At 46.5% G+C, this 22289-nt stretch overlaps 1 protein-coding gene and 1 long non-coding RNA gene across 4 annotated transcripts in view; one reads left to right on the top strand and one right to left on the bottom strand.

Moving 5' to 3' along the window:
- Nucleotides 1-7456, top strand: part of PDE10A (phosphodiesterase 10A) — a 268184-nt gene extending 260728 nt beyond the window's left edge. The window contains 1 exon segment of the mRNA XM_070796500.1: nt 744-7456. Within this exon segment, the coding sequence (XP_070652601.1) occupies nt 744-861 (118 nt within the window). The 3' untranslated portion in view covers nt 862-7456.
- Nucleotides 6580-15576, bottom strand: LOC139184989 (uncharacterized). 3 transcript variants are annotated; one of them, XR_011568572.1, is made up of 4 exons: nt 14544-15576; nt 13379-13519; nt 7624-7811; nt 6580-6670 (listed from the first exon to the last, which is right to left on the bottom strand). It is a non-coding gene; the product is annotated as an uncharacterized lncRNA (long non-coding RNA). The 3 variants fall into 3 exon arrangements; XR_011568571.1 differs by having other exon boundaries at nt 13379-15576; XR_011568573.1 differs by lacking the exon at nt 13379-13519.
- Between the last annotated feature and the right edge of the window lie 6713 nt (nt 15577-22289).

Raw genomic sequence — 22289 nt, 5'->3', positions numbered from 1 at the left:
TGGGGCCTCGGCTCCAGCGGGTGTGGCTCCTCTGAGGACCCCGAACTGAAGTGCAGGGTCAAGGGGACAGTCCTTATCAGCCAGTCAGTTGGTTCAGTTGCTCAGTCATGTCCGACTCTGTGACAGCATGGACTGCGGCACACCAGGCCTCCCTGTCCATCACCGACTCCCAGAGTTCACTCAAACCCATGTCCCTTGAGTCAGTGATGCCATCCAACCATCTCATCCTCTGCCGTCCCCGTCTCCTCCTGCCCCCAATCCCTCCCAGCATCAGGGTCTTTTCCAGTGAGTCAACTCTTTGCATGAGGTGGCCAAAGTACTGGAGTTTCAGCTTCAGCATCATTCCTTCCAAAGAAATCCCAGGGCTGATCTCCTTTAGAATGGACTGATTGGATCTCCTTGCAGTCCAAGGGACTCTCAAGAGTCTTCTCCAACACCACAGTTCAAAAGCATCCATTCTTCGGTGCTCAGCTTTCTTTATAGTCCCAACTCTCACATCCATACATGACTACTGGAAAAACCATAGCGTTGACTAGATGGACCTTTGTTGGCAAAGTAACATCTGCTTTTTAATATGCCGTCTAAAATATATTACAGTGTTTTAAATGAATATTATATATGATCAGGGTGACACCCAGAAGCCAGCAGGCTGAGTTATGCCCAAGTTACACTGTGGGTGGTGTGGGGACAGAGTCCAGAAGCCTTTTCTGAAATGGCCCCTGTCTCTGCCTTCCTCGTTCCAGGAATAACCTGAGCCAGTGGGAGAAGGTGATCCGGGGCGAGGAGAGCGCCCTGGGGATCCCGGACCTGCCAGAGGCCGAGGGGTCCCCAGAGAGGCTGCCCGTGAAGACCGATGACTGACGGCCCCCAGCGGGCCGTCCCACCTGAAAATGCTCATCCTGCTTCTTTGACTTTTCTTCCTTTTATTTTCGGGGGGAACCTACACCTGTTAAACTGGGATGCAGACCTCTTCAAGAAGGACCATCGAGTGAGCACGTCCAGCAGATAGGTGGCTGCCTGCCGGCCTCCTGCCGCGTCCTCGACGGTGATTGGCCAGGTCCCGAGACGCGCCGCCCGGAGACGCCGCCCAGAGACGCCTCCTGACTCGGGACCCGGCCTTTCTGATGGGCTGCCAAGCGGAGGCCTTGATGGAGACGGACACTGAGAAGGGGGTACTTTCCCGCTGTATCTTTCTAGTGAGGGTGGAAACGGTGCTAAGGCGGCACTGCACTTTGGCTTCCACGCCGGTGCTGCTCTGACGTTGTTGGCTATAAATAGGAGCTTTGACACGTTGCGCTTGTGGATGTTCGTGTGTGACCTGGTTGTCGTTAGTGTGGATCGTGGCAGACAGCCTCAGCCCGTGGCATCGAGCTGACAGAGCAAGAAGTGTCTTTCTGCAATCATTGATGGAAATAGTCAGACTTGGGGTCAGAGCCTCGTGAATTGAAAAAAGTTAGGTGGACTAAAGTGTACTCTTTAAATTTATATAAAGGGCTTAGATGCATAAATTTAACACTAAAGAAAGTAGATTTTCTATCCTCTCGAGAAGAGATGCAGATATACATCATAATAAATCTAAGAACTCCAATATCAGTTCTAAAGATGTTAAGAGAATTTTTTAAAATTTTTTTCCTTTATTGTAGTCTTGGCAAATTTCCTAAACCCTTTACACAAAAAACAAAATAAAAGCAAGGCATACAAATGTTTTTCAACGGACAAGTCTTATGGATGTAAAGTGTGAATTTTTAATAATGATGCTTTTATGTTTTCACTTGATGTCATTGCAAAATCTTAAACTCACATTCAAAAATGAAAGATTTATTCTACAGGTTATTTAAGAGACCATACATTTCTCTTAAAATCAATTAAACCATAAAACCTAAGCCTTCTGGGATCTTTACTCTGGCCTGCTGCGTTCCTCTCCCACATCCTTCCCTCTCCGCCCAATGGTCTTTCAGAAGCTCTGTGCCCGCAGCAGGGAGGCCAGAGGACACAGCTGTGTCCAGGCCCACCTCTGCCCTTTCTGCTCCACTCAAGGTCAGACATCCACAGAAAACCCTGTGTCTGCAGAGTTGCTTCTGTATCAGTTTGGTAAGCTCATATTACTCTACAGTGTGAATGTTTGGAAAGAAGTATACGAAATTTAGTCAGCCCCCTTCCTGCAAGGATTCAAAGCCAGTCACTCCTGGTGCCTGTTAACGCTTAACCTCCGAAGCTGCTGGTCCTGACCTGAAGGAATTAGAGTCTCAGAAGTCCTGAGTTGTCCCTAACAAGTGGCTTATCCACCATCCTCGTAGCAGGAAACTGGAACATTCCTCTTAATTAAATAAATTTTTTAAAAGATTATTTCACATATCCAATACTGTATACATTGTTGTTCATATGAGCTTGGTTTTTGCAAAAATTATTAAATCGGATGTTTCTAAGATACGGTTGGTCTGTAGCAGAGTTAGCTATAGATAAACATCATTCTTATTTTAAAATTAACACTATGTTCAGTTTCCTTATGGGCTTCTAAAAGTGACCCTCTTCCTGACTTGGAGCTCCATTTGCTGTTATAATTTTACAATATGATATAAAATGAAATAACAGAATGCCACTGTGGCTAGTTTCACACACACACATGGATGTGTGCGGCTGTGCACACATGTACATGCATATAGACATACACATGTGTGTAGATATGCACACACATATATAAGTGAGAGAGAGAAAGGGAGAAAGATGCAAACACATCTTTGAAAAGTACAAATCAGCCCCATTCTTCAAAAACTGATTTTTCATGTGGAAAAATGTATATTGTTTAATATAAAGCTGACTAGAAAAAGCCCTCTTTCACGTTAGTGTATTCATAGAATTGAATTCTAAAATGTTGCATACATCCAAACTTTCTACATCCAAATGTTTGAAACTGGGCCCAAGAGATTGAGCGTGAATCAGGAGAGTGCCTTAGGCCATCTAACTGAGCCTGGAGACTGAATTGCTAGGGGGAAGGGACTGTTATTTAAGGCTGCTGTGTTATTAAAAAGATTTTAAAAGAATGTGTGAATTCTGCTCCTGGAAAGAGCAGTCCTGGGGAGGGAAGCCTCTGGCTATTTTTGCATTTAAGGTTGCTGTTCTGACCCGATCATTAGAGAAAAGTGTCTTATTTTGACATAGCCAAGTGTGTTACATGATGTGACATGTGCTTTGAACAATAGTTTCCCAAAGGAGTGTATGTGGGTTTATTGGTTGGTTAATTTCTTGTGAATCGTCATAATAGAAGCAAAGTTTGAACAAAGGACTGTATTCTAAGGTAAACTGTTAATACTGCTTCCATCATGTGTAAGAGCGACTTGGGAATCATAGACTCACCTAAGATGAAAGGGGCCTCGGTGTTTAGTTAACAATCTGTTGTGGAAAACACGCCGTTGGGAGTATTTTGTATCTCAGCAGATTTATTTAGCAGACACGCTTTTAGAGTTCCATCTTGTCTTTTCCCCAATCTTTTCTTTAAAGGACAGATGGTTGTCATTGAGAAGTGTTTTGATGAGTTTCTCATTAAGGTGGTATTTTATATTGGGCCCAAGTTCCCTGTTCAGTATAAATTTGGTAACCAGTTGTGAGTATATGTTGAATATTTAATTTTCAAAAATTTTTATTGGTTTTCATTTATAATAGAGAACAGTTTTTATCATCAAATGCAATTATTCCATTATCTTTCCAGAGATAGTGAATATATTTTTTACCTAGAAATTTTCTTGGAAATGCATGCTAACGACGACATGAAATACTGAACTTGGACAGTGGAATAAAATTCTAAAAAATGCAAGTATCTGGTTAATTACTAGTTGGCTGTGATTTAATTAAATGGAGAGTCTTAAATGCAATTAATGTGGAAAGGAATCCTCAAATACAGCCCTTTCACTAGGGCAGGAATTGTGTGATCCGTTTCCCAGCTTTAGTTATTTTCAAGAAGCACGTGAGAAGCCAGCCTTGGAGGAGAGACCAAGTTTTAAATTATTCACACACAGTTGTCCTTCATCCCAACTCTTCTCTCAGTGGAAAAGCATCTGTACAGACGACCCCAGAGCCGCTGACTTGTTACCACAGCGACAAAAGCAGAGCTGCTTCAGAACAAGGCTTGTTCAGTGTAGGTTTCCTCTCCTTAGCATGCTTTTCAGATATTACGTTTATTTTATAGAATCCACCTCAGTAAATTTTGCTTTTTTGGTATATTCAAGCACACTAGTTATGCTTGTACACAATACACATAGATGCATAAATCCTCAGCCTCTTGGATTATTTAGCAGATTTGGTTTCTAGTATTATGTTGCTGGTCTTTTAATCCAAAGAAAGGGTTGAGTCTTAGTAAGACTAAATGATTCACCATGCCTTGGTCTGTGCCTTTATTTTTAATACTGCAATTTTACTTCTTCTTTCATATATTTGTCGTTTTGCTTTCTTGCTTGACTATACTTAAAAGCATTTCAAGGGATACATCCATGGTTAATTTTATCAAGTTGAATTAATTAAGATCATTCTCTCCTTATGAGACTTCTATACTCTATTTCATTTTATTCAGGTATCCTCCTGACCATAACCAACGAACTGTTCAGACTCAGTTTTTTTTTTTTACTTCCAAGAACTGTGACACTGATTGTGATGTGATTTTGTTGGGGTTTTCAGGTACATATGCATGATTTAGATTTTGAAATTCACTTCTATCTTTATGTATTTCAAATGTGTTTGCCTTTTACACTTCACTGGTTTTCTTCAGGGTTTCATTCTTTAAAAACTTTTCGTTTATTTGCTTTAAAGTATCCCTTCAATTGCGAGTGTTAATATGATTTAAAATCACTGTTAAATGTAAACTAACCAGGTCTGCTGCCGTGGCGCTTTCCCCAGGCATGTCTATAGCGCGTGGCTGGTGTCTTTTTACTTTTGCATAAGTATTTATGCTGATACACACTTTGCCAATTTCTTTAAACACTTAGGTTTAAACTGTGATACTCCATGCACTGCTTACTCTGTTTTCTCTTTTTTTACTGCGTATTTTGATTGAAGCATTAGATACATTTATGCGATGATAAAAATAGCAAAAAAAAAAAAAGAGGAAGAAAACAGTTTCTATGCTGCTCTCGTTCTAAATTTAAAAGGTGGGACAAAGTTAAAGACGTCCATGTTTTCCAAGGAACACGTTTGAAATCCAAATAAGCATCACTGCCTTTGCCCAAACTCTCAGCGTTTTCTTCTCTGACCACTCTAAGAGCACGCAGACCCTCATGCGTCTGCCGGGCAAGGTCAGTGTTACCCCAGGACCCAGGCGGAAACTTCCAGCCAGTCCAAGCCACCAAGTAGAGAAGTAGGTCTACACACGCCAAGTTTCAGCTAATATTACCGAGGAACTGTCCATTTTCTGACACTTAAGTGGAAAGATTTCATTCCTAGGGCAAGTTAAGTTTTAAAAGTGTGTTATCTCGTACCCTAGCCCACCTAAAAATATCATCCTCTCTTGGGCATTGCAGCCTTTGTTTTCTCTTTAGCTCCCAGTCCTGTGTCATGTCCCAAATATCCTAGGCAAATGATGTACGGGAACGTTCTCTTCCGTACGATCCGTTGTATGGTGTATATTCTATATATTCACTCAGCGTGAACATCGGACATAGACTTCATCACAGAAGTGGTTTCCACACAGTGCCCCCACATTTTACCATGCCCACCCCAGTGACCCAGGGGAAAAAATGTGCGTGCCCAAAACACTGTGAAACAGTTACCAAATTTATAGAAATGCAGTATCCTGACTCTCTGAAAAGGTGACTTTTGTTTTTAACAAGTCCTTATGAACAAAAGATTCTCTATCTCTACTTAGCCAAAGCATCTGTAATCTCCTTGCTGACAGGAAGCTGCTGGAGTGACATATGGGTTACAGGCTATCAAAAATACAATGAATCTCGTAATAATGCTGATTTTTAGACTCAATGGATCTGTATCCACAGTTTTAGTGGGCTCTCTTTTGGAAGGAGAAAGAATTTTGAGTTAATATCCAATTTCATTACAGTTAATGAGTTATAAATTTACAAATATTTTATACATCTGACATATAAAAACTTTGTAAAATGCACAAGTGCAATAACTTAAAGAGATCTTAACTTTGCATTTATAAATTATAAATATTGTACATGTGTGTAATTTTTTCATGTATTCATTTGCAGTCTTTGTATTTAAAAAAAATCTTTTCTGTTTGTATAATATAACAATAATCATTTATGATAAACTAGGCAAGTTGTAAATAAATTCATAATTCAAACAGCCAGTGTATATGCATATACAGGTGTTACATTACAAAATCTTTGTTTTACCTGCAAGCTTAGAGCGGCTAGAAACTTTTGTCGATATGTAACTGTACATTTAAAGTATATTTATATATGTACGATACATGAAACATATGTAGAGATGTTCATAATTTTAATGGCTCTCCTTCGTTGTGAATAATTGAATACAGAATTTTTAAAATATCACCTTTCACATTCACTGTCTGTTGTCACTTACGGGGAAGGTCAGAGACGTTTTGTGCATTGAGGAGGACGTGCAGGGCTTCCTAAAGTCCACATGCAAACAGCCCAGGCCTTGTCTGCAGAGGAGACAAGTTCACATTGGAGCGACGTGGTGCGTTTGCTTCAAGCATTTTCTGGCAGAAAGGATGAGGCAACATAAAACATCACATTTTTGCAAGACAATTTATTAACCCCATTGTATAATCGTAAATGTTGGAAGACTGTTCGGGGAAAGTGTAGTCTTTCAGAAAGACAGTTTCAGGTTCCAGAACTCCTGATCCTGAGTGCCGGGCTGGCTCTTGAATCTGCCCCCCTGCCGGCGGAGTTTCCAGGACCAGTCCAAGTTCGCCTGGCTACTAGTGGGAAGGACTCCACGGGGCGGGCATGTTTACAAGTTAAGTGATGGGATTCTTTCTGCTGGTAAAGAAAATGTTCTTGGCTAAATTCACATAATCTTTAAACACTGATGAATACCCTCCTGGCTTTAAACTCTGCTTAAAGAAATTGTGTTTATTTGGCTCTTTCTGCTTGCCATCAGGTGAGCAGGCAAATGATAAATATTTAAGACCAGAAAGTTAAAGTTGAATTGTATCCCAAGACCCTCTTTAACTAAAATTATACTAATATACTAACTAAAGATACACCTTTGGGAGCAAATGAAATAAATGTTTTGTGGAATAAAGGCCTGTTGCTTTGTTGAACATGTGTGTTCACAGCCTTGTTAATTAGGTGAACATAGAAAGACCCCAGAATGAGGCGAGCCCTTCTGCACACCAGATTCCTGTGGATACGGTGCTGTCTGCGTGCACGGCACTGTGCGTGTTGTAGACAGGATTTTTGTTCAATATCCATTTCCTGTGAAATTGTATCAAATGTTTGCTGTGTTAAAAATAAATCTCGTGTGCTAATACATCCATCAACTCATCTAGTGACTGAGCTTGCTGATTCGTTCTCTGTAAAACTGATCTGAACATGAGTCCGTATCTTCCTTACTCAGGTTTGACTTCTCCATCGACCTTACCCTAACCAAGAGCTATTTCCCAACACCAAAGGAAACCCTAGAAAAGCAACGCTATTAAACACTTACTCAACAAGTGGGATTGGGCCCCTGATACGCGGTGGAGTGTGGGGTGGGGGGTGCGGCACTGGGGCCAGTGCAGGGAAGGGAGCTGAGAGTTGGCTGCACACATGTCTTCCCACCCTAAGGCCTCTGTCACCATGCACAACTCTCTGCCCTTGTTCCTTCCTGTGGGGACTGTCCTCAGAGGCCCAGTTCTGGAAGAGACCAAAGGGAAATTGCATATTACTGACCTGAGAATCTCACGTATTAACAGGACATTTACTTTTTTTTTTTTTTACTAATTTTTATTGGAGTTTAGTTGCTTTACAACATTGCGTTAGTTTCTGTCGTACAGCAAATGAATCAGTTCCACGTGTATGTGTAGCGTCTCTTTTTTAGATTATTTTTCCATATAGGTCATTACAGAGCGCTGAACAGAGTTCCCTGTGCTGTGTTCTCAGTAGTCATCTATTTTATATATAAGATCAATAATGTTTGTATGTCAGTCGCAGTCTCCCCATCCGTCCCACCTCCTCCTTGGTGTCTGCACGTTTGCTCTCTACATCTCTGTCTCTATTTCTGTTTTGCAAATGAGATCGTCTATACTGTGTTTCTAGATTCCACACACGAGTTAACACACGATACTTGTATTTCTCAGTCTGACTTTCTTCACTGTATGACAGTCTCTAGAGTCATCCACGTCTCTGCAAATGACTCAGTCACGTTTCTGGTTATGGCTGAGTAATAACAAGACAGTTTTTTTTAAAAACTCTTCCAAATAATATATAAATAAGGTGGTTCTCCCATGAGAAAACTGAGCCTGATGAAACAGAAGCTGTCAGAAGCCTGTTCCTGATCCATCGCCCCCCGACAATGCCTCTCTCCCACCATCACAAAATTAGGAGCCCCCCCACCTACTGCACCACGGGTTGAGATTTTTCCTTGATTTTGAGGGGAAAAGGGAAAGTGACTAGGAAATAAAAGCAGGCATTGATTTGAAACATCAACTTCCAAATGCTTATTTGGTAATTGTACACATTCAGATAAGTCCTTGCTGACATGTCATTTCAGTCATGTCCGACTCTTTGCAACCCCATGGACTGTAGCCCACCAGGCTCCTCTGTCCATGGGATTCTCCAGGCAAGAATACTGGAGTGGATTGCCATTTCCTTCTCCAGAGGATCTTCCCAACCCAGGGATCGAACCTGGGTTGCCCGCATTGCATGCAGATTCTTTACCAGCTGAGCCACAAGGGAAGCCCTCCTTGTTGACATCTGTATTATTAAATAGGTAGAATTGACATTAAATAGGTAGAATTCTTGCTCAGAATGATATTTATAGAATATAGTAAATGTTCAGTCATCAAAAACAAGTCAAACATTTTAACATACAGAATGACTGAGATGCATGAATATATTAAGAAAAAAACATTTACCTGATAAACATTGCATTAACTAGAAGCCAAGCCTCAAAACACCTGTTTCCTAAGTCTTCCTGGTAACTGAATTTTGTCTGTGTGACACCTTGACTTGTTGAAGTTTGGCCTTAACGGTCTTTGGTTCGACCTTCCATAGCAACTCAACAGCACTGACTTCCCATGTCTGAAAGATGGTCATCCAAGTTCACATTGCTCCAGAAAGGAAGGCATGTTCCCATGACACAAACAAGAACATTGACTGACTGTTCTGATGGCCAGAGAGTTTAATCTAAAGTTGTCCTGGAACCTGGAACTTTTTATTAATAGTTTCTATTTCAAGAAATTACTTCTGTAGTTGCAGCCCAGGGATAAACCCTCTTCCTCTTTTATTGGACTACCTTTCAATTATTTTAAGAAAGCTATCCCGCTTCTTTGGGCTTCTCGGGTGGTGTTAATGCTAAAGAACTTGTCTGCCAATGTAAGAGATGCTGGCTTGATCCCTGGGTCAGGAAGATCCACTGGAGGAGGGCACGTCAACCTACACCAGTATTCTTGCCTGGAGAATCCCACGGACAGAGAGCCTGGCAGGCTACAGTCCATACGGCTGCAAAGAGTTGGACAGAAGTGTAGTGATTTAGCATGCACACATCTTGCCTCTTTGTGCTTAACCTGCTAAGTCGCTTCAGTTGTGTCTGACTCTCTGTGACCCCATAGACAGCAGCCCATGATGCTGCCCCGTCCCTGGGATTCTCCAGGCAAGAACACTGGAGTGGGTTGCCATTTCCTTCTCCAATGCATGAAAGTGAAAAGTGAAAGTGAAGTCACTCAGTCGTGTCCGACTCTTGGCGACCCCATGGACTGTGGCCCACCAGGCTCCTCCATCCATGGGATTTTCCAGGCAAGAGTGCTGGAGTGGGGTGCCATTGCCTTCTGATGTATTTGAAAAATTTAGCTTGACTTAGGAGCCCATGCAATTCTCAACATCCCAGTAGAAGTTTGCCAGCGGCCTCCTGCTGGGCCCTTACTTTCCAGAGAATAAATTGTCAGGTTCATGAGTTGGCTCTCTGGGCTCACCTCGTAGACCTCCTATCTCCGTGGCTCAGTCACGTGCGACACACACCTGTTCTAGGAGACCCTCCCCCACGTCCTTTCTCTACCGGAACAACCTTCTGTCTCCTGCTTAGCGCGTCCTTAGAGGCTCCGAGGTTCCTTTCTCTGTTCAAGAATCTCTATTCCCCCCGCCTGGTGACCCACCCCCTTCCAAACCCCCCCCCCCCCCCGCCCGCCCGGGGACCTGTCCCCTCCCAGTCCCCTCGCCTGGTGACCCTCCTGCTCGGGGACCCACCCCCTCCCGGTCCCCTCTCCCTCCCGGTCCCCTCTCCCGCCCGGGGACTCGCCCCCTCCCCATCCTTCCGCCTGGTGACCGGCTCCCTCCTGACTGTGCTCCTTCTGGACAGAAGTAACAGAATTGACATATGCTGGGTGCTTGCTATCTGCCTGGCCCACCAGGTACTACTTGTATTAACTCAGCACTTGATAATTCTATAAATTATTCATGTTATTACACCCTATTTAAATATGGGGAAAATGAAACCCAAAGAATTTGAAACAGCTAGTCAGAGAGAAAGCAGCTGGTCTACACAAGGTAGAGAGACCCGCCCCCCCCCCTCCCCCCCCCTTCCCCCCCCCCCCCCCCCCCCCCCCCCCCCCCCCCCCCCGGTGCCCCAGAGGCACCTGATGCCCTGGGTGAGCCTGGCTTCACTTCCTGTGGGGGAAGGGTGCCTGTTGACTAACACAGACACAGGAACCTTTGGATGTCAGGGACGATCCAGCCCCTGAGCACGTGGTGCTTAAGTGACCTCCCTTCCCACCTTTTCCTGGCGAGGGCTGGGAACCAGGGTTCAAGGGAGGAAACAGCAACAACTGCTCAGTTTCACAGTCACGTGTGGAAACTCTGATGACATCTTCAAGAGAAAGGCTTTTACCAGTGCTTATAACCTGACAATCTGGCTGCAATGAGAGGCTTTCAGGTTGTTCTGCCCCAGTCCTGAGGGTCGCCTGGACAGGGCAGGAAGGACTGTGGAGAAGAAAGCACCCTGGGTGTCAGCCTGCTGTCTCCAAGCAGGTCCTTGCCTGCCCTCCACCAGGTGAGGACCCTGCAGGTGGGAGTCACCCCACATCAGGTCTGTGCAACCTAATCAACAGAGTCCTGGAGCCCACTTTTCTCCTGGAGCTCGGAGAGTGTACTGCGTGATACAGTGGAAGCCTTGGATCAGGCTGCGGGGAGGGGAGGTGGGGCGCTGGGGTGCACACAGCCCCCACCACCGCTGTGGGGGTCACAGCCCTGCGGGGCTCCTGCTGTGACAGCAGCCTACACTGTGTGGTGGGGGTGGGCAGAGGGGGGACACGGCCTCCGTGAAACCAGCCAGAGGAGCACTGAGCTGCTTTCCTTTCAGATTAAAATGCTACTTTTCTTCAATATCTTTTAACATTCATGGTCCATCTGAGTCAACCCGGGCACCTTAGTCAGGGTTCCCCAGAGAGACACAACCCATGGGACACACACAAGCACAGTACATATACACGCATGTATGTATGTGTGTGTTATGAATATATCCCACTGGCTCTGTTTCTGCATAGAACCGTAACACACACACACACACACACACACACACACACACGCATTTATTACAAGGAATTGGCTCATGCGATTCGGGAGGCTAAGTCTCACCATCCACAGGGGGAGCCAGGAAAGCTGGTGGTTTCACTTCTAAATTCTAGTCTGAGTCCTACGACCTCAGAACCAGGAGCGGCAACGGTGTCAGTCTCAGCCCAGGGCCAGGAGGAGACGAGCGTCCCAGCCCACCGTCAGGCAGAGAGAGCACGCCCCCTCCTCTCCTGCCTTCTGTCTAGGGCACCTGCAGCAGCTTGCCTGGGGCCATCCCCACCCGGAGGGTGTTCCGCTTGGCGCTGCACTGTTTCAAAGGCTTATCTGACCAAGTGACGGCCACCCAGGTGAGAGCCAAGACTACAGCTGAGCCAGATATCAGGTCCCTGCAGCTCCGTCATTGACAGTAACACAGGCCATCATGGCAAGACAGACTTTCTTCTATCAGAGCGCTTCCTGTTCTCCAGCTAACCGAGTCCTCCGGGGATCTCTGCTCTTTATGTGTGGGCTGTCTTTCGTTTTGGCTCTTTTGCCTCCAGCAGGCTCTGCGGGATCCAGCCAGCCAGCGCCCCTGCTCCAGAGGCTCTGCTCAGCGGTGCTGCCGCTTGGGCCCCAGGCCAGCTTCACCGTCACTTTCTCGGCTGCGGTGAATTCCGACCACAAATCTGGCTCCGCTCCAGGCACTGGGCGTCCAGCCATGAATGGAAGCGAGAGAAACACTGCTTTCCAGGAGCGTACTGTACATCCAAGTGTGAAAGAAAGCCAGTCAGGACCTGACCTGTCAGCTGGGCACAGCGGTGATAGAGATGAGCAGGGGAGGGGGTTGAGAAAAGGGGTGTAATCTCTAATGAGACGGCCTTTCAGCAGATCTCTGATCCCTGGTGGCTCAGACGGTAAAGAGCCTGCCTGCAATGTGGGAGACCCAGGTTCGATCCCTGGGTTGGGAAGATGCCCTGGAGAAGGAATGGCAACCCACTCCAGTATTCTTGCCTGGACAATTCCGTGGACTTCATGGAGGAGCCTGTGGGTTATGGTCCATGGGGACACAGAGAGTCGGACACAAGTGAGTGACTAACACTTATGCTGATCCAATGATCCAGGGGTAGGGAGCAGCTTCTGAGATGTGACACAAAAGCAATTGGTGACAAAAACATATATCAAACTTCACTAACACCACAAACATTTCTGCTTCAAAGGGCGTTGTTAAGAAAGTGAAAAAAAAAAAAGAACAATAGCCCAAAATTGACAACGGTTGCAAATCATAGATGTGATAAGGGACTTGTGTCCAAAATATAAAAAGAACTCTTTCAGTAACAAAATAACAATCTGATTTTTAAATGGACAAAGGATATGAATGGTCCTTTCTCCAAGGAAGATATCCCAATGGCCGATAAGCAAATGTGGAGGTGTCCCACATCATTTGTTATCAGGGAAATACAAGCCACAACCATAACAGCTCACCATGTCACCCCCCCCGCCCCGCCCGCCATGGCTGAAACAAGAGATGGACAATGAAAAGTAGTTTTTGGCAAAGACGGGGGAAACTGCAAGCCTCACACGCTGCTTCTGGGATGTAAGATGGTGCCACCACTTTGGAGAACAGCTGGGTCGTTCCTCAAGATGTTAGTTTCTATGTAACTCAGCTCTTCCTTCCCTAGCTACGTATTTGGGAAGAATAACACATGTTCATACAATACCTAGTTCACAACTGTTCACAGCAGCATTATTCAAGAAGTGGAAACAAACCCGATGTATGTTGACTGGTGCGTGGATACTCATCGGTGCTTCATCCATAACGGAATGTCATTCAATCAGGAAAGGGAATGGTGTGCTGATACCTGTACAACATGGATGAAACCCTGAAAACAATGCTAAGTGAAAGGAGCCAGTCATGAGAGGCCACATGCAATATGATTCCACTCATGTCAAATGTTCAGGGGAGGCGAATTCATAGAGACAGAAAAACAGATCAGTAGTTGCCAGGGGCTGGGGGTGAAGATGGAGAGTGATGCTAGAAAGTAGGGGGTTCCTTCCAGTGATGACGAAAAACTGTCCTCAAAGCAGACAATGTTGATGTCCACACCATTCCATGAATCTAACCACCAGACTGAATATACATAGACACTTCAAGGGAGGAAAACTTGGGACGTGTTAATTATATTGCAGTAAGACTTATGAAAGAGAATGCATATTGATTCTGTCACATTGGATAAAGAAAAATCCTTGAGTCCATAGTGATCCTCAAAACAAAAAGAAGGAATAAATCCCCCAGGCAGCTTTGGAGGTGACTACTGCCTCAAGTCATTTCTTCAGAAGAGGCCACTAGAGGTAACGAATCAAGTATTCACCTCTTTAGGCGATCAGATTCCAGCTTAGGGCTTCCCTGGTGGTGCTAGAGGTAAAGAACCTGCCTGCCAATGTAGGAGACACAAGAGATGTGGGTTTGATCCCTGGGTCGGGAAGATCCCCTGGAGGAGGGCGTGGCAAACCACCCTACTGTCCTTGCCTGGAGAATCCCATGGACAGAGGAGCCTGGCAGGCTGCAGTCCATGGAGTCACAGAGTCGGGCACGACTGAGCGACTAAACATCTCTGTTTGATGAGGGAAAGCCCTGGTTTCCAGAACAATGTCACATCACCGTGGACAGTACGATGGTGGAAATAAGCACCCCCAGCCCCGAGCTGATTGATTCAGGCAGGCATATCTCTGGAGGAGAAGGGTTCATAGAAACTGGGCATCCTCACGACCTCCAAGTGCCACCTCGAAGCATCCTTCCTGACCACAAAATGAAGAGCTACCACCATAGCAACAAGTTATCACGGTTGCCCCCTCCATGCAGAGATCAAATTTTACCTTACTAACCGTGGGAGGCAGTGATCAGCACCTGCCAGGAGCCAGCGTGAGGAACTCCGCCTGTGGCAAAGGTCATGAGGAAGGAGGCTCGGCATATGCAAAGGCGGGATCGAGCCTCAGGAGTCCCCCTGGAAATTCTCGAGCACCTACCCCCAAAACCAGAGTCTGACTACTCTACTGCTTTGTGCTCTCACCTACACCTCTGACTTTACGGGGGGCTGTCCCCCACCACCTCTCTCTGAAAAAGAGTTAACTTACAGCTCCAGTTAATAAAGTTCCTGGGCATGACAAGAGTGTTTCAACCTACAAACTCCTTTGGAAGTCCTCTAGCCTGCCTGAACAGGTTCTTCTGGCCACATGTGATTGTTCAGAGCCTCCCAACTGTGAGAGGCATGAGATGTTCTGAACTGTCTAAATACAGATTCCTTTGAGCAGTTAAAAGATTGATTAGAAATTGTATTGGTGAAGGGTTTTTTACTTGTTGGGCCAATGTTTGCTGCTAAGTTTCCATATCCCTTACCTACTGTGTCCCTGGGAGTGTATTGATTAATATAATTAGTGTATAGGAATGTGACTTAGCAGTAGCAGGTTTAAGGTGGTCAAAGTATTAGAGTTTCAGCTTCAACATCAGTCCTTCCAATGAACACCCAGGACTGATTTCCTTTAGGATGAACTGGTTGGATCTCCTTGCAGTCCAAGGGACTCTCAAGAGTCTTCTCCAATACCACGGTTCAAAAGCATCAATTCTTCGGCACTCTGCTTTCTTCACAGTCCAACTCTCACATCTATACATGACCACTGGAAAAACCATAGCCTTGACGAGAAGGACCTTTGTTGGCAAAGTAATGTCTCTGTTTTTTAATATGCTATCCTGATACGAAGAGCTGACTTATTTGAAAAGACCCTGATGCTGGAAAGATTGAAGGCAGGAGGAGAAGGGGACGACAGAGGATGAGATGGTTGGATGGCAACACTGACTCAATGGACATGAGTTTGGGTAAACTTTGGGAGTTGCAGATGGACAGGGAGGCCTGATGTGCTGCAGTCCATGGGGTCACAAAGAGTCAGACACGAATGAGTGACTGAACTGAACTGAACTGAGGTTTAAGGTGCACAGCACACCCATCTTGCAACCTTTTGAGGTCTTGTGGTTACTTTGTCCTCAAGTACCACTTAAAAATAAAGTGATACTGTGGAAAAGCACCCTTAGGGCAGAGACGGGCCTTCATGTGAGGACGTGTGAGGTGCATGGGACATGGAGACGGGACTGGGCCTCAGCCCCTGGTTACAGGAGACCTCGGCTGGAAGCTGGCTGTGTTAGTCTGCCCTGGGCAAGGGGGTCCACTGTCCCACACCCAGCAATGCTCTCTGGCCACAATCTGTTCCCTTAATACACGTGGGGGTGTCTCTGCCTCAGAGAGGTGAAGAGTCACAGCAAAACTTTGCTTTAATATACTTTTAAGATTGGAAAAACAAGAGTATGCGTGTTTCCCTATGGAAATATTCCATAGGGGGGAGGGGGGGAAGAGGGGGGAGAAGAGATGGGTAGGGGTGGAGGAGAAGACCCACCAGAGGTGTGGGATGGACACCCCAGAAAGGCACGGGGTCTTGATTGAATTCATGAATGTTTAAAAGAACACATTCAAAAGCGCATATGAAATATGCTTATGGAATTTGGTTCACTGGAATATGTCAATATTAAATTCAACACAGACTGAAAGAGAAATCCTTATAGTGTGATGCATTAGTTGCATAGCTAAAAATATTATAAAATAAGTCTATTTTTAAAAGCCGTTTTGTGTTAGTATTTAGCCAGAATGTTAATTGAGAGTGTGCAGTCTCTTATTTGGGATTCCCTTGTGGCTCAGCTGGTATAAAGAAAGCTGAGCGGCCAAGAATTGATGCTTTTGAACTGTGGTATTGGAGAAGACTCTTGAGAGTCCCTTGGACTGCAAGGAGATCCAACTAGTCCATCCTAAAGGAGATCAGCCCTGAGTATTCACTGGAAGGACTGATGCTGAAGCTGAAACTCCAGTCCTTTGGCCACCTGATGCGAAGAACTGACTCACTTGAAAAGACCCTGATGCTGGGAAAGATTGAGGGCAGGAGGAGAAGGGGACGGCAGAGGATGAGATGGTTGGATGGCATCACCAAGTCAATGGGTGTGAGTCTGAGTAAACTCTGGGAGTTGGCGATGGACAGGGAGGCCTGATGTGCTGCAGTCCATGGGGTCGCAGCCAGACACGACTGAGCGACTGAACTGACTGAACTAATCTCTTATTCAAAGCTGCAGGGTGCGCAGGGTGCGCAGGGCAGCGCACAGCCGGGCGCTCTGAGCATTCAGTGGAGGAAGCCTTCCTTCTCCGTGTCAGGAGCTGGCGACACGGGGGTGAGAGCCTGGCCCCCTTTCAGTGTGTGGGCTGGAGAGGCCCGTCCTGACTCTTATTCTACCGGGTCATGGTCTCCAAAACGCCGCAGAGCTGTCCTCCTCCAACGGAACCCCGCGATCGCCTCTGAACTCTTCCAACAGCCCTCTGCGGGCTGAAGGGCCGAACCAAACGCCGGCGCGACGCCGCCCCGCGCTCCCGGAGCTCCCGGCACCCTCAAGTGTCTGCATCTCCCGGTCGGGCTGGGGGGTAGTCTCCATTTACCCTCCCAGGTTCCCAAACGCATCTCTGTTTCTCGCCAGCAGGGCGGCGAGGCCCCAAATATGTTTTAAAAGTCGGCTCAACTTTGTTCATCTTTGTGCCATAAATTCTAATAGCTGAAAACGCGGTAACGGAAAATGTTCTTTCCGCGCAGTTTGCCTTTCCCAGCCCGTCCGTCCTGACCGCCCGAGGCTCTCCCCCCGCAGCCCCGCAGCCCGCCGCTGCAGGCACTTCTGCAGGGTCCTCCGGCCCCTCCCTCCTCTCCGCTTCTCCTTGGATCTCCGCGCCCGAGCGCTGCGTTGTCTGACTCCTCTGCACGCAGCACCTTCGGGGGGACGTCGTGTGTCTCTGCAGTCCTGGCAAAGTGACAGGAGCGGACGGTGCGCTTTCCGGACGCAGGGTCGCTGGAGGACGCGCGGACGGAGCTGGGTTAACAGGAGTCCCAGGCCGGTCTTTCGAGCCGTAGGGTGTGCTCCGGCCCCACCTAGAGCCGAAACGCAGAACAGCACCCCGCCAGGAACACCTGCCGGCGCGGTTTCAGGCCAGTCGCTCAGTCGTGTCCGACTCTTTGCGACCCCACGGACTGCAGCACTCCAGGCCTCCCTGTCCATCACCAACTCCTGGAGCTTGCTCACATTCATGTCTGTCGAGTCGGTGATGCCATCCAACCATCTCGTCCTCTGTCATCCCCTTCTCCTCCAGCCTTCAATCTTTCCCAGCATCAGGGTCTTTTCCCATGAATAGGTTCTCCGCATCAGGTGGCCAAAGTATTGGAGCTTCAGCTTCACCGTCAGTCCTTCCAATGAATATTAAGGGTTGATTTCCTTTAAGATGGACTGGTTGGATCTATGTGCAGCTCAAGGGACTCTCAAGAGTCTTCTCCAACACCACAGCTCAAAAGCATCGATTCTTCGGTGCTCAGCTTTCTTTATAGTCCAACTCTCATATCCATACATGACTACTGGAAAAACCATAGCTTTGACTATGCAGAGCTTTGTTGGCAAAGTAATGTCTCTGCTTTTTAATATACTGTCACGGTTAGCACGGGGTGATTACAGAGGGCTGGCCTCCGGAGAAACCAGAGGATTTCCTCTGTGGTTTCAGAGAATTCATTGACTGCGTTCATAATGTAATACTTAAATACGTTTCTGCCTCGGATGCTTTGTTGAAACATTTAGCAATCAGAGAGCCGCAAGTGGGCTTTTAAGGCTGGATGTTGATTTGATCAATGACTTCTGTTCTTTACTGTGTAAGTGAAGTGAAGTCGCTCAGTCGAGTCCGACTCTTTGCGACCCCATGGACTGTAGCACACCAGGCTCCTCCATCCATGGGATTTTCCAGGCAAGAGTACTGGAGTGGGTTGCCATTTCCTTCTCCAGGGGATCTTCCTGACCCAGGGATCGAACCTGGGTGTCCTGCATTACAGGCAGACTCTTTACGTCTGAGCCACCAGGGAAGCCCAAGTTGCTCAGTCATATCTGACATTTTGTGATCCCATGGACTGTAGCCCACGAGGCTCCTCTGTCCATGGCATTCTCCAGGCTAGAATACTGGAGTGGGCAGCTTTTCCCTTTTCCAGGGGATCTTCCCAACCCAGGAATCGAACCCAGGTCTCCCACATTGCAGGCAGATTCTTTACCAACTGAGCCACAAGGAAAGCCCTTACTCTGTAAGGGGTGGGTTAATTCATGGTATAAATGTCCACAGAACTAACCTGGGAGAAGCTGAGGTCTTGGGAACAAATGCATTCTTTCCTTCGGATATAGGAAGCATTTCCAGGAAGAATGAGCCCAGACCACCCTTGTGTGAGGGCGGCCCTGACTGATCCCTGGAGGCCACGGAACCTCCCCCATCGCCTGACCCCTTCAGGCTACGGGTGGCTTCTGATCCCTGTCCCTTCAACTTGCCTGTGGGGGACAGTGGATCCTCTGTCACCCGTCTGCCTGCCTGCAATGGTAGAAACGATGGGATAGTCTGTCTATAAAAGCAATCAGCCGTTTTACTAAATCAGTAAGCAGCTCTGAGCAGAAGGGATCACTGTTTCATCTCCAATAGTTGATAATAAAGCATCCTGGATCACCACACGTTAGCTCTTAATCTATAATTAACTGGTGGCGGGGGCCTTCCTCTCCCGGGTCAATGCTTCGCTGTCTGTGTGTGATGTGGGCACTTCCTGCCAGCACTTCTCATTACGGTCAGATGCTTAAATGCTGTGAACGTTGGAGAGAGAAGATCAGTAAACAATTTTGATTATCTGTCCCAGGTTAAAATTCAGTCACACCTGACTAGGGAGCCCTCTGAGCCTGCTCGGATCGTGACCTTCCACGGTTTCTGAAAGGTTCACATTTAAACTGTCTGGTCATTAACTGTGGAAAGAAAAGGAAAATAGGGTATGTCTTCCTAACCGGGAAGGGTCAATTTTGAATTCACACCGATCAGCACTGTGACTTTAACCCTTACCTTGCTGCTTTCATTTTTTTCCTATCATTACATAATGGCTTGCCTCAGGGAGATAAGGTGACCCACCCACCTGAGGAGGACTGTGGCATTTCTTGAATTCTTTGTGTGGCAAATGGCTCAGTGCCCCGCTTCTGTCTGCTGCTTACCTGCATGGCCCAGAAATACACATTTGGGGAGGCCAGTCACAGACAGATGTGGCATCTGTTTGTTGACATGACAGGAGATGTTCCCTTTCACAGTGCAGTTCAGTAGCTCTGTCACGTCTCTTTGCAACCCCAGGAACCGAACGCCAGGCCTCCCTGTCCATCACCAATTCCCGGAGTTTACCCAAACCCATGTCCATTGAGTCGGTGATGCCATCCAACCATCTCATCCTCTGTCGTCCCCTTCTCCTCCTGCCTTCAATCTTTCCCAGCATCAGGGTCTTTTCAAATCAGTCAACTCTTCACATGAGATGGCCAAAGTATTGGAGTTTCAGCTTCAGCATCAGTCCTTCCAATGAACACCCAGGACTGATCTCCTTTAGGATGGACTAGTTGGATGTCCTTGCAATCCAAGGGACTTTCAAGAGTCTTCTCCAACACCATAGTTCAAAAGCATCAATTCTTCGGCTCTCAGCTTTCTTCACAGTCCAACTCTCACATCCATACATGACCACTGGAAAAACCATAGCCTTGACTAGATGGACCTTTGCTGGCAAAGTAATATCTCTGGTTTTTAATATGCTGTCTGGCTTGGTCATGACTTTCCTTCCAAGGAGCAAGTATCTTTTAATTTCATGGCTGCAATCACCATATGCAGTGATTTTCAAGTCCAGAAAAATAAAGTCAGCCACTGTTTCCACTGTTTCCCCATCTATTTACCATGAAATGATGGGACCAGATGCCATGATCTTAGTTTTCTGAATGTTGAGCTTTAAGCTAACTTTTTCACTCTCCTCTTTCACTTTCATCAAGAGGCTCTTTAGTTCTTCTTCACTTTCTGCCATAAGGGTGGTGTCATCTGCCTATCTGAGGTTATTGATATTTCTCCCAGCAATCTTGATTCCAGCCTGTGCTTCCTCCAGCCCAGAGTTTCTCATGATGTACTCTGCATATAAGTGAAATAAGCAGGGTGACAATATACAGCCTTGGCGTACTCCTTTTCCTACTTAGAACCAGTTTGTTGTTCCATGTCCAATTCTGTTACTTCCTGACCTGCATACAGGTTTCTCAAGAGGCAGGTCAGGTGGTCTGGTATTCCCATCTTTTTCAGAATTTCCCACAGTTTATTGTGATCAATACAGTCAAAGGCTTTGGCATAGTCAATAAAGCAGAAATAGATGTTTTTCTGGAACTCTCTTACTTTTTTGATGATCCATCGGATGTTGGCAATTTGATCTCTGGTTCATCTGCCTTTTCTTGAAGCTAACACATCCCCTTGCCTGAGGCTTGCCATTCTAGGGCACATTTGCAAGGGTTGAAGTGAAGTGAAGTCACTCAGTTGTGTCTGACTCTTTGCGACGCCATGGACTGTAGCCTACCAGGCTCCTCTGTCCATGGGATTCTCCAGGCAAGAATACTGGAGTGGGTAGCCATTTCCTTCTCCAGATCGTCCCGACCCAGGGGTCGAACCCGGGTCTCCCACATTGTAGGCAGATGCTTTGCTGTCTGAGCCACCAGTGAAGTTTTGCAAGGGTTAAATAGTCTTTTTACTTTGTTTCCTCACCTCCTCCCATTTCTAATCTGTAAAAGAACCTGGCGTCCAGGCCCCAGCAAGATGGTTATTTTGAGACTCCAGATTGCAGTCTTCTTAGTTAGTCAACCCACTCCTGAAAAAAGTCCCTTCCTTGTCTTCACACCTCGTCTCGGATTTATTGACCTGTCTTGCTGGGAACAGAGAGAGTTTGGATTTGGTAACACCCTGAGTCTTTCACAAGCACTAACTTCATCCTCACTTCACCCTGTGAGGTTGGTATTGTCACCTTTCTCGTCTGGAGCCTGAGAGTAGTGAGTTCTGCTCAGTCACCTTCCCCTGAGCCTGGGAGCTAGTATTCCCCGGCACTGAATTCCCTCTGGTGCAAGACAGTAAAATACAACACAGTTTCCAAAGATACAAATCTTAGTGGTTTTAAGCTTTTCCTTCCTTGCCTTTGGGATCGCCCGAGGAAAAAGCACAGACTCTGCAAAACTTGAATTTACAGGCTTCTCCTCCACGCTACTGTTCTCAGGCAGTTCACTTTACCTCCCCTGATCTCAATTCCCCACGAAGAATTTCGTGGATAAAACAGTAAAATGACTAAATGATCATTGAGAGACTGGCACCTACTCTGCACTAGAACTCCAAGCACAGTCGAATGGGTCGTGCACTAAACAATCTGGGCATCTCCGTCGAAGATGCCCAACCCAAGGCCGCTTAGCTTTGGCTCCCTTGGCTTTGGAAAGGAATTAGAGCGCGCAAAGGTATTTTGAATTTTTTCAAATCACATAAAGGTTTTTCTTTTAAAAGTGAAAACAGGCAAGCAAATCTAGTACTCCCTGTTCAAGAAGGCCAGAGGCATAAGAGAGGTTCAGAGGAGAGATCCCTTGGCTGGGACTGTGCCCCGGTTGCCTGGCAACAGAGGAGCCCCGGAGGAGGGCCTTGGAATGTTTGTCTGTTTCCAGAGCAA

The sequence above is a fragment of the Bos indicus genome, chromosome 9, assembly GCF_029378745.1.
Source record: "Bos indicus isolate NIAB-ARS_2022 breed Sahiwal x Tharparkar chromosome 9, NIAB-ARS_B.indTharparkar_mat_pri_1.0, whole genome shotgun sequence".
Classification (NCBI taxonomy): Eukaryota; Metazoa; Chordata; class Mammalia; order Artiodactyla; family Bovidae; genus Bos; species Bos indicus.
This window is presented reverse-complemented; position numbering and strand designations above follow the sequence as displayed.